This window comes from Taudactylus pleione, unplaced genomic scaffold (genome assembly GCF_031769625.1).
Source record: "Taudactylus pleione unplaced genomic scaffold, aTauple2 ptg000129l, whole genome shotgun sequence".
NCBI lineage: Eukaryota > Metazoa > Chordata > Amphibia > Anura > Myobatrachidae > Taudactylus > Taudactylus pleione.
The window spans coordinates 14352533-14365211 of record NW_028284531.1 but is presented as its reverse complement, the minus strand read 5'-3'; the positions used below and the strand labels follow the sequence as shown (position 1 = coordinate 14365211).

General features: G+C 41.1%; 1 protein-coding gene across 1 annotated transcript in view; it reads left to right on the top strand.

Annotated features, from left to right (window-relative positions):
• IQGAP1 (IQ motif containing GTPase activating protein 1) overlaps nt 1-12157 on the top strand; it is a 178705-nt gene extending 166548 nt beyond the window's left edge. Inside the window, exons 36-38 of the mRNA XM_088472861.1 lie at nt 1576-1698; nt 3289-3397; nt 10065-12157. Of these exons, the coding sequence (XP_088328987.1) occupies nt 1576-1698; nt 3289-3397; nt 10065-10178 (346 nt within the window). The 3' untranslated portion in view covers nt 10179-12157. The remainder of the gene's footprint in view (nt 1-1575; nt 1699-3288; nt 3398-10064) is intronic.
• Nucleotides 12158-12679: the final 522 nt, after the last annotated feature.

The following is a 12679-nucleotide window of genomic DNA, read 5'->3' as shown; positions in this document are numbered from 1 at the left end:
TTTACATTCTTATCAAACGGAGTCATCATGCCATGAATTCAAATATTTATGTTCAAGACAGCTGGGAATTAACTGCATAATCATTGCTATCCAATGTGTGTATATAGTCTCTATCATATTACTTTCTATGCAGAAGAGAACTTTGCTGAATGTCCATGGTGATTTTTAAACTAATTATTGACTGCATATTGGTAGTCCTTTTAACCCATTTGCTGCCTATGGGGTAGTGAGAACAGCATAAGTATAGTATTAAACTACTGTATAGATAAGAGAAAATAATAACTTAAGGGTGAAGTTAGGCTTTCTGTTAGCCAGGGCAAAGACACAGCTTGGCACCCCTGTTTCTCCCTCCCCATTAGATGTTAGTCATAGTCACTCTCTACCTACATGACCACCATATAATGCAGAAAACCTCACAGTGACCAGCATACAATACATAAAGCATTGCATTGAGCATCACAGTGACTGCTATATATTACCATGTCATATACTGCAGAGAACATCAGTGACCCCCATAAAATACATACATCATTGCAAAGAGCTTTGCAGTGACTGCAATAAAAAGCAGAGAACATTGCAAATGACTGGAATATAATGCAGAGAACATCAGTGACTTCCTTAAAGCAGAGAAAATCTCAGTGACCACAATCTAATACATAGAGCATTGCAAAGACTGAAAAGCAATGTAGACAACATCACAGTTACTGGCATACAAAACATAGAGCATTGCAGTGACTGCAATATATACTGCAGAGACGATCACACAAGACCATCATATAATACAGGGAACATCACAGTGACCACAATATAATACCGAGAGCATCGCAGTGACCGCAGTGTAATGCAGAGAACATCACAGTTACCACCATAAAAAAAACAAAGTATTAGTGACCACCATATAATACAGAGGAGTATGACCATCATACACTACAGATAGTATTTTTGATTGCCTTACAATATCATTCCCTCATCAACAATTAATACTTCCTCAAAAAGTATTAACTACTTTGGCATCATCACAACAACTCCACTCAATGTATTTCCATTTATGTACATTAATCCACTAATAACCTCCCCCATTCACCCTAGTTAACCCCATTAATGCAGTAAGCCTCTTAATATTAGATTTCCATATTCTATACCTCACTGCCTATACCCTAACTTACCTGTGGAGATCTCTTCTATTGCTCTCCTGTTGCATCTATACAGCATTCAGGAAGCATCATCAAGCAGCTGCCCGTCAGGCAGGTCCTGCCAAGGCTGCTGCCATTGTGTAGGATTTGGGGCCAGGCAGAGCAGGGCTCCCTCCCTGCATCATCAGGGGGCACATGTCCCACCAGCGCCCCACCTCCTGTGCTCCTGACTTAAATAATTATCAAATGTATTTCTCCAGTCATCTATTGGAGAACTTGGGAGTCAGTGCATTGTGGTATCAATTCAAAAGGAACTATAGATTTCACCATTCCTTATGCTTAGCACTATTTAGTAGCCACAGTCTTCTCTTTACTGACTGCTATAGCTTATACAATGCAGGTCCATTTATATGCAGCCTCTTACCATCATTTTGTTTGTCAGAGTATCCAAAAAACCAGGACAGGTGAAAGGGAAAAAAAGCAAGAAGATATCTCTGAAATACTCAGCAGCCCGGCTCCATGAGAAAGGTGTGCTACTGGAGATAGAAGATCTGCAAGGGAACCAGTAAGTCTCACTACCTGGCAATCAGTGGTTGGGGGACCGTAACACCCTGTAATATAGACATTAGCATTTCTAGAGATGGGGGGCCTCTATACACACGGATGTTTTATGCGGTAGGTTGTCTATTTTTCAAAATGGAATGTCTTGTTTGGCTACCCTATTATTCCTACACATTTTATGCATCTTATTCAAATATGTAAAAACAAAATTAAAAATGTATTTTCAAGTGCATATTATATTATAAAAACCTACTGTTCGTGTACAATCCAGCTCTTTCTATTTTGGAAAAGTGGTTTGATTTTGAAGCAAAGGACCAAAAAGTACTTTTTGCAATTTTGGATTGATTAATATAGCTGAATGGGGGAAAAAAAAACTAACTAATGCTATTTTTAAGAAACCGAAAGTCGTCTGGGAAAAAAACAAGGTATAATGTGGGTGGGTGGGTACTCCATAAATAGTTTCTGGTATTGATGCAATGTGACCAGCCCAAATAGTGCCAAAATAGGCACTGCAGCAAAGAGGTTAATTGTCCAGTTTGGAGATCTTTAGAATAATTTTAAGTTTCCATAAAAAAAAAAGTGACCAAATTGTACGGAAACCTTTCTAATATTAAATGATTTGTTTGGCTTAACAGACACCTAACACCTGTTTTCTAAACTGTCACAAATGTCAAAACTGTTAGAGATATAAATATATCTCTTTGTGAATGTTTTATTTGTAGTAGCCCTTTCAGTGCCATTCCGGCGGCTCCCGCGCCTAATAGAATCTGTTCCTTTCTGTGAATAAGGACACACAGGAAAAATAAAATCAAGTTTCCATTGCTTTACATGGTAATTGTGCTCTTGGACCCAACTTAAACCCAGAACCTGAAAGTTGATTGCCTCAATTTTATACATGGAATTTGAAAGTATCCCATGTGTGTCCAGAAATCTTCTCTGTGCCTAATGATTAGTATTTCAGCAAGTAGCTTCATACATTCACTGTAGTCATTTCATAACCACTGCTTTTCCTGTGATTTTGTTTCTTCCGCTTATTTAGGTGACTAGCAATTTCTGCTAGTGTCATCACCCAGCGCTTTGGGACACCTGCTGTCTGTCAGCCGTCCATGCTACTAGAAGATTTCCCAATTTATACTCCTTCCCTTGAGCAACACACTTCCCCGGTCGCCCACAGCCCCTTTCCTCTTGCTATTGCATAACTATAAAGCATCTACATTTGTCACTTATTTTAAGCTAATTGCTTCACTATTAGCTGTGATGCTGCTTAGCCTATACAGTTCATTATCGGATAGGACACAGAAAATGTTCTTAAAGGTGCAATTAAATATCATTCTTTGCATATGCATACCACGTACACCGAGACACTCACTTGCACTTGTAAAATGTCTAAATTCCACCTGTCATATTAAGATTTAAGTGTTAGTAATATCATCAGACATATTGGTCTGCAGGGAAGGGAGTTTCCAACCTTCTAAGTTCATTGCAGTTTTAAAGGTCTGGGAGCTTGTACAGTAATTCTTCATTAACCCCTTATCTATGTCCTATTAAGATATCTGCCAACTACTCCCTCATTTTTGACCTTTTATCTTTGCAGATTTAAGAACGTGATCTTTGAAATTGCCCCCACGGAAGAGGTTGGGGATTTTGAAGTGAAGGCCAAGTTTATGGGCGTTCAGATGGAAACTTATATGCTGCATTATCAGGTAAGCTGTGAGTTTTATGCGGCAGTGTTTTATGATAACTTCAATTGCTTATGATAGAAAGATGGGAAGAAAAAAAAAAATATATGTATGTATATGTGTGTATATGTGTATATAATATGATATGATGATACCCCTAGAATGCGCTTGATATAAAATCAGAACAATAATATAGTAGAATTATATGAAAGCAGCACCTCCTAATTGGCACCCTGTTAGTCTGATGCCTAAATAATAATAATAATAAAACAATATAAAAAGAGGGCGCTAAAAATAGTCTAAAATATCACATAAACCCAATAAGGTAATGTGTAAGTGCTAAGCACTAGTTTTAAACAATGACCTTAATAAACAAAGTATAGTACATCAGATTCAAATGGCTAAACAACAATGATTCTGTGTTATTTCTCAAAATAATATAACATTGGACATGATTTGATAGACAATGATACTGAATACTTGTAATAAACAAAAAGTTACTTCGGAAAGGTGGTACATATGATTCAGATGACTGAACAATAGTGGTTTCGTATTCTTCTTTCTGGGACCTTCACAGAATTTTTTTCACCAAGTGAGATGAAGAAATAATGGAGGAATCCGTCAAGGGAACAACTTATTATTTTTTATGTTTTTTTTTCCCTCTTGGTTTCACTGGAATACACCCTCACACCAAGAAATCACCCAGACAAAGAAGGCCCATAGGCCAACATTAGTACAAGATTTTTATTCACCATAAAAATGGTTAAAAATATGAACAATCGGCTTACATTAAAATAATTCTCTTTAAGGTGAAAGCTCGCCACTAAGGACCATAAGCAATTTCACTTTAAATATATATACGGGTCACATTTCAATATATATTGTCCAAAGAGATTCGGCACTCTGGGTTTGGAAAAAATTGGGGGGTGCCTTCCTAAGAATAATTAGAACACAGGACTTCTCCTATGGTGGTGTTTGGTAGCATCACACCGATAAAGGAAAGGAGGCGGCACTCACAACGATGAAGGTCAGAAGGTGTTTAAATAAGCAAAAACATGGGTACAGATAGAGGTCGACGTTTCAAGGCTCTAAAGCCTTTTCATATATAACATAATTTATTTTTATATATATATATTTATTTATATGTATTTATTAAAAGCTGCGGCACTCTTGGCATAATAAATAACGTTCCTCCTCCGGATTACGAAATCAACGTTTCACTGTTTAATAACTGTTGTCAGGATATCCTGTAGCAAGAGTGCCGCACAATTGGAGAGATATATATATATTTATCCTTCGTCCACTAGGGGATACTGGAGCTTCTGACAGTGGGTTATAGACTGTGGGTTGAGTAGAACCTAGCACTGTGTGACTGGCTCCTCCCCCTCTGTCCCATTAGCCCCAGTTTTAGAAATGTGCCCGAGAAGAGCCGGTGCACATGGGGCTGTCTCCAGCCCTTTTTCATCAGTATTTTATTTTTTCTTGATGACAGGCAGACTGTTGCTGTGACAGACTGCCTGCAACAAGGGAGCTGCGGGAGGGTACCGCCACGGCTACTGCAGCCTGTGCCCGGTCACCCTATGGAGGGGGCTCCCCTCTCCACAATAATACTGCTATGGTTTTTTTTTTAAAATATGAGCCACTGACTCAGCGGGGCCCGCCACAGCTGAAACCGGCTCGTGTCCAGGTCCCCCCCAGCCCCCCTCCCTGCCCATCATTCTGGCTGCAGCAGCCCGGTAAGTATACACACCTCTCCTGATTAGCAGGGGAGCTGTTTGTTCTCAGCTGGGTAAGTGACAAGCAGTGCTCCTGCACTGTTATAGGTGATGCACACTAGCGCTCTGAGTTTAGAGAACACTGGCAGTGATTCCCCTGCTCCACGTACGCTCTGCTCAAGGCTACAGCTGCTAGCAAGCGCGGCTGTCTGTATTTTAACTGTGCCGCATCGGTGCTCTGAGTGAGTAAGGCACCGTTGCTGGCTTCACGGGGCCTATAGAATGCTTTGACACTGCGACGAGTGCCACTTCGGCGCTGCTGTTTGTCTATGGGAGCAGTAGCATGTAAGGACTCCTTGGGGAGGGGGTGGGGGGGTGATTAATAACGGTGACCATAGTCTGTCACTGAGAGCTATGCGCCGCCTCCTCCTCAGCCCCTGCTTGAGTTGGGCACACTCTGCTCACAAGGAGCGGCGCCAACTTGGGATAAGCAGCTGTCCCAGAGTTCCTCTCCCCAGAGTACTCTACAACAAGATCTCAGCAGCAAGCACTCCACAGAAACTGACAGAGCCACATCCAAAAGCCTATATCAGGGTCTGTGAGTTCTTACATTGGGGGTAGCTTTAGTGTTAGATTCTGCTCCTCCCTATCTACTGTTCAGTCTGCCTCAGTGTTTTGTTTGCTTCAGATCTTTATCTGCACCAGCTGTGTGTGTGTGTGTGTTTCTGTGAGCTTGTTATCATGTCTTCTAAAGCAGCAGACAAGACTGCTTCAAAGAAACTGACTAGGTGCAAAAAGAAGTTTACCCATCCTCGCTTTCAGAGTTGTACGAGGTTTGCGAAACGGAGAGTGCTAACGCAGCTCAGTTTGTCACGCCCTCCTTAATAAATAGCTTGGCAGGTGTCATGGCAGATCTTACTTCAGAGTTAGCCACTTCCCGACGTGAACGGGAGGCTGCCAGGGCTATACCTAGCACTTCTCACCCTTATATTATAGCTGCAGAACCATCTTGGGCTTAGGATTTAGCCCGTTCATTGAATAGCCTAGCCCAGATGATGGGTACTGCATTTAAATCTCCTGAGGCCGTGGTAAGTCTGCCATCAAGCGGGCCAGTCACATGGGGATTCTGAAGCAGATCACTCATCTCAGGAGGAGGAAAGGGAAATGCTGGAAGATTCTGATGTAGAGGTTTCCTCGCAGTAACCTAAACCTACACAGGGTATTGAAGCACTTATCCCAGCGGTGAGGGAAGTACTTCACATTTCTGACCCAGAGGCTCCGGAATCGTTAATGACTCCTTGTTTGGTAAGAAACATAAGTCTACTGTTACCTTTTCTTTTTTTCTATAGTTAGACTAACCGATGGCTGCAGCCTGGAAGCATTCGGACCGTAAGTTCCAGATCCCAGGGCGTTTTCTCTCCCTTTATCCTTTTCCAACAGAAAACAGAAGTCGTTGGGAGAAAAGTGGATCTCTCTTAAGAGAACCTGTGGATTCTTTGGTTTCTCGCCTATCAAAGAAAGACACACTTCCAGTTCTAGGAGCTAATACGCTAAAGTTCAGAAAGGAAACTGGAAACTATGTTGAAATCCATTTTTACAGCTGCAGGCGCACTTCTTAGACCGGCCTTGGTCGGCTCCTGGGTGAACAAGGCATTGGAGAAGTGGGCTGCACAAATGGTGGAAGGTCTAAAGGCAAACACTAAGGGGCAGATCTCATAACCTTGGCGGAGTATATTCCGGAAGTCATAATGCCTTCGCAGAGGCTTCAGTTCCTGGGAAGGATTCTGGACACAACCCTGCTTCTGGTTTTCCTGCCATTAGATAAGGCCATAGCTATCAAAGAGTTGGTTCGTTTGGGGCTCAGGCTGAAGAGAGTGTCAGCGCATCTTTGCATTCGTCCACTAGGGAAGATGGTGGCCTTCTTCAAGGCCATCCAATTCGGCAGATTTCGAATGTTCCAATTGGATCTTCTGTGTCAATGGCCGGGTTCCCATTTACAGATGCAGACCCGCATATCCTTGATCTAGTGGCTCCGGACAGATCATCTGGTGGCGGGTCGACGCTTCGGAATTTGGAACTGGACCCTGGGTAGCACGGATGCCAGCCTTCTTGGATGGTGAGCCGTGGTCTTGGACAACCACTTCCAGGAGTGTTGATCGCATCAGGAATCCCTCCTACCGATTAAACGTTCTCGAACTGTGGGCAGTCTACAGGGCACTGATAAAGGCTGCTTCTCTACTGCAGGGACTTCTGGTTCGCATAGCATCCGCCAACGCTGTGGCGTACATAATTTGGCAAGGGGAACCCGCAGTCGTCTAGCAATGAGAGAGGCCAGCTGCATTCTTCTGTGGGCAGAAAGACAGACACATCGAGGCCATTTCCGCAGTCTTCATTCTGGGAGTTAAAAACTGGGAAGCGGACAACCTCAGTCCTCAGGATCTCCACCCCAAGGAATGGTCCCTCCATCCTGAAGTCTGTCTTCAACTAGTTCATCGTTTGGGGAGACCACAGATAGTCCTCATGGCCTTCCAGACAAATTGACAGCTACCCCTTTATTGCTCCAGGACCAGGGATCCAGCAGCAGTGAGAGCGGATGCCTTGTTGACCCCTTGGCCATACAGCTTCATGTACCTGTTCCTGCCTCTTCCACTCCTTCCTCATGTTCTCAAGCGGATCAAGTCGTTCAAGATCATCCTAGTGGCTCCGGATTGGCCTCATGGAGCTTGGTACTGCGATTCTTGGCCTCTTATGGCAGACGACCCTTGGCTTCTTCCGCTTCGGCCAGACCTTCAGCAGGGTCCATTCGTGTGCCCCGACTGCTTTGTTGGCTTCGTTTGACGGCGTGGCTGTTTAGACTGCCATCCTAAGAAGAGCTGGTATTCCATGGGCGGTCATTCCTACTATGGTCCGAGCTATGAAACAAGTAACATCAGCTCATTATCATTGCATTTGGAAGTCATATATCTCCTGATGTGAAGGACGTGGATCTTCCACTTCGTCTTTTCATTTGCCGCATAGTCTTCTCTTTCTTCAAAAAGTGCTTAGGTTACAGCCCCCCTTTGTGCCACCCACAGCTCCATGGGACCTGAACCTAGACTTATCCTTCCTTCAGTCAGCAACATTTGAGCCTTTGGAGGAGGTGGATTTGAAATATCTCACTTGGAAGGTTGTCCTACCCGGCGGCGGTGTGCTTGTTACTGTGTAGTCCGCACTACGCTTATGGATCGGCAGGCGGGGGGGGGGGGGGGGGCTGTTTCTGGGTACTCAGAAACCCCCCCTGCGTGCGTGTATGCCTTAAACAGGCTGCAATATCGGTCATGCCTGCCTCCTAATATCTCTGTCTCTTCTTCTCAGATCCATTTTTTAACTAAAAGCCTGTGTAATCTACTCTCTGTAGAAGAGTAATCATTCGGTGATTGGTCCTTTCCTGTGTTGTTCATTCTCTGCCTAACTTTCTTATCCATGACACTTGACAGCTGCTTTCTCCTATGCCAAACTATGTAGCAGACAGGAACTGACAGCCTCTGGTTCCAGTATTTTACAGATGTGTCCACATACATATATCCTTCGTGCACTACAAGTCACGCTACACATAACGCGGGAGCTCCGTGTGACTCTGTAGCGCAGAGCGTCTTTTCGTGCAACTTTTTACCTTCAAATGTGTCTTATTTGCACAGCGATGCGAATACATAGCACAAGCCGCTTCTGCTGATTAAAATTATATGTTCTGTGTGTGACTGCGGGTGTATCTGCATACTAAATGCTTTGTTAGTGTTACAGCTGCTGACACTGTAACGTAGTGTTTCGTATGCAGATACACCCTCAGCCACTCACAGAATATAGGCATGCTGCATATCATTTTAATAAACAATAGCTGCTTGTGCTAACTATTGGCATCGCTGTGCAAATAAGACTTATTTGAAGGTAGAGTAGTACGAAAAGACGCTCTGCGCTAAGTCACGACACGACTAGAAGGGCTGTTCAGCGCGCAAGGAGGCTAGATGTATGAGGACACATCTATACCAGTGACACTATTCTGTTCCTGGTCACAATGAATAAAACATAACATTCAATCTGTAAGGATCTAGGGAAACCTGCTGAGCTCATTGTGAGGTCAGTGGAGCATCATTCTAAATGGGCCTAGGGGCGCTGTCTAGGACTTTCCTGTTCCATAACTGTGTGAGATTACTTGTAAAGGTAAACTAAATTACAAATGGTAAAAAATAAATTACCATGCTACGTGACACTGGTGCATTTTGTATGGGTGTCGCATACTTAAACAAAAATGCATAAATTAATATTAAAAAAGCGCCTATAAATTATCCAGGTGCTCAGGAGAACAGGCCAAGTCAATGTGTGAGTAACTTTCCGGGGTTGCTCCAGTTAAGTGAAACATCATGGAAATTATGTACACTTTCATAATTTTCCCCTCTATATAATGTACATAAAATGTAACTATATTTATTCAAGTATGTTGCCAAAAGAAAGCACCATCTGTCCCTAGGGAAATCAAATTCACTGGGGATGAACACGTTTTTCCTGCTGCAGTGGCGTCTCTCCTAAACATGAAGTGAAGTTTTGGGGATGATGGCAAAGTATAAAATACAATGGTTTTCAAAGGGTTGGATCATTTTGTGGCCAAACACGACATCGCTAAACCCTGCATCATGGTTACACACGCAGATCACAAAGTGCTGACTCTTATCCAGTTCATTTTCTTTTAATTACTTTAGAGAGGGTCCTCCCTGAGTGGCCCTTACCCAAGTTTCCTAATGTCACTAAGCTTACATCTAACAGTGGACGCATGGCTGTATCTTCCACTGCCCAGCCGCGGTATTTATAAAAATACACAACCATATTTTTTATAAAGTACATAGCGTGCCGTTTCCTTTCCTATCAGTTAGAAATTGGATTATCATTCCACAAAGACCCATTCACCCTCCTTATGTTTCTCTCATTTCTCTCTCTCATCATAGGACCTTCTCCAGCTGCAATATGAGGGGGTCGCTGTCATGAAGATGTTTGACCGAGCAAAGGTCAACGTAAACCTCCTAATCTTCCTTCTAAACAAGAAATTTTATGGGAAGTAAAATCAGAAGAGCCGTCACGTCTGAGGAGAGAGCTGACAGATTACGGCACTTATTGTCTTACTGTCGCCAAAAAACCATGATGGCTAAAAGCTATATAAAAATGCTTTTGTACACATATAAGGCATGTGTCCAAACTCTGCAAGTACTGTACCTTGCTGGGTGATTCCACCAATGGCACTGCAGTGCTTCTTCATACTGTTACATAGGAAATTATCATTATAAAAAAAAAAAAAAAGTATCTGCTGGAATTAATTAGCATAGGATGTGACTGATATTGCAGAGCTGCACTAACTGCATATATAAATATATGTATTAAAAACTTAGATTAAACTGATCTTTATAGAGTATATTCCAGGATCAGTATACTAGTTGATAAGTTTAAGACATGCAAGTATATGTTTCTATTTAATAGTGCAGGCACTTTGTTTTTGCTTTAATAGCTGGAATTTTCTATCCACAAATTAGTCAAAATTAAGTCATCCAAGTATTTTATTTATGGAACCGAATTAGCTTTTTTATATGTACTTGGCTAATTTTCATGGTTCTTTGTAGTATATTGTCAGAATTCAGTCAGCAGCTTAGGCGCCTTGTGCCACAAAAACCTATGTTATGACAATTGCAAAGCACTGCAGAGAATATACCAGCACTATATAAATAAATGGTGATTAATATATATATAAATAGTGATCAAGTATCCCTTTAGAAAGATATTGGAATATTTTCTGTGAAATACAATTCAAGGTAGTGCATGGACGTGATGGAACCGTTATGCCGTCTAATGGAAAATCCCTGTATATGTCAGCTCTCAGGGTTTGCTAAAGGCTGCCCGTTCTTTCAAAACAAGTGTCTGGTCCATGAATATGTTGCCAAACTGGAATTAAACTCCAGGCTAATTTTTTTTTCTTTTTCTGAAAGTTGACTTGGTGTATTGCAGCTTTATTTTCTTGTATTGTTTTGGGCTTACATGTTTAAAAAAATGTTTTTACTATTTTGCAACAGTTTCAAATATTAGACCCAGAACCGCACGTGGTGCAAAATTTAGGTTGCCAATATTGTGTTTCTCAGGAAAGGTAAATGGAGTTTAAACTAATGTGTATGTAGAACCCAATCTATTAGATTGGTTATTTTAATATAGAGAAAAAAAAATATTGCCAGAGCCAACTTATAAAAGGTTTATATGACAAATTTATATACGAAGTCGGTGACAATCATTAATGGAAATAGTCCTATTTAAACACTAGCTCACTAAGTTGTGAAAAATACAATAATTTTCGAGAAAATCAAATTCATGGCATCCTCAGTAGGTTGGTACATTTTTTTTTTTGGATATTATTTTAGATACATAAACTTTTTTTTTAACAAAATAAAATTACTTTTAATATTGACAGAGATATGTATATTGATTTTTAAATAGTTTTGACAAAGTGATTCCATGTTTACGTAGAGTGACGTGGGGTGATAGAAATCACTTATTTGGCATTTATTTAACATGTTTTTAGAAATGTAAGGTAAAAGGGATGAAATCATCTCCGAGAATCTATCCAGTAACTATTGCTGTAAAGCCGGTACTGATGTGCATGCATATACTGAACATTTTTGCCAAGCTCTCATTCTTCCAAGCTTAATGTTTGTTTATAACTGCTCTTATTACTGACCTAGCTTTTTAAAAGGTTATAGGAAAATAAATAGATATCTTCCCCTGGTTTATAGAACTATGGAAATTGCAAGATATGCAAGGTAGCTAGTTAACGAATGTAGATCTTATGGCTAATTTAGAATTTCATAGGGGATGCTGTGTTACTCAGTTGTTAACTCTGCATTTTTTTATTTATTGGGGACACTCATAAATAGAATCCTCAACACCAAGCCTGTTCTACTCTACTTTTATATAAATGTCTACAGATTTGTTCCCTTTTCCGTAAATTTGACTGCCTCCATGTATTTGTATTTTGATTAGCTGAATAAAAGATTTTGTTGTACGCTGTGTTTATTGGTATTGATATCATTTTGACAATATTGTTTTGTGTACAGACATTCACTACAAAACTCACAAATACCATAAAACCTTTTTTTTTATGCTTTGACATAAAATCAAGAACAAAAAAACTATTATAAAGGGAGGGCCTGATGCAGAATTGAATGCAACTCAGCCGCAGATACTCCTGCACACAAAATAAAATTTTATATATGGAGAGTTGTGCTCTTCGGTAGAACTGTACGTAGCCTGCAGATGCGTAGACTGAACTTTGCCTATGTGAGAATGCCTCGTTATGCCTACTCAGTCACAAGATGCACTCTGCAAACAAGGGTACCTTCAACTCTGCATTGTAAGACACATTTGTGAGGCATTCTTTTCAGGTCTGCTTCTTGCTCAGTTCTGTCAGAGCATGTATATATCGTTTCAGGGTGGAAACTAGTAAAGGGCATTGAAATCTCCAAAAGTAATCTCATCTAAATATTTTCGAACACTCAGGAATGGATGCAAATCAGTGGGCTGTCCC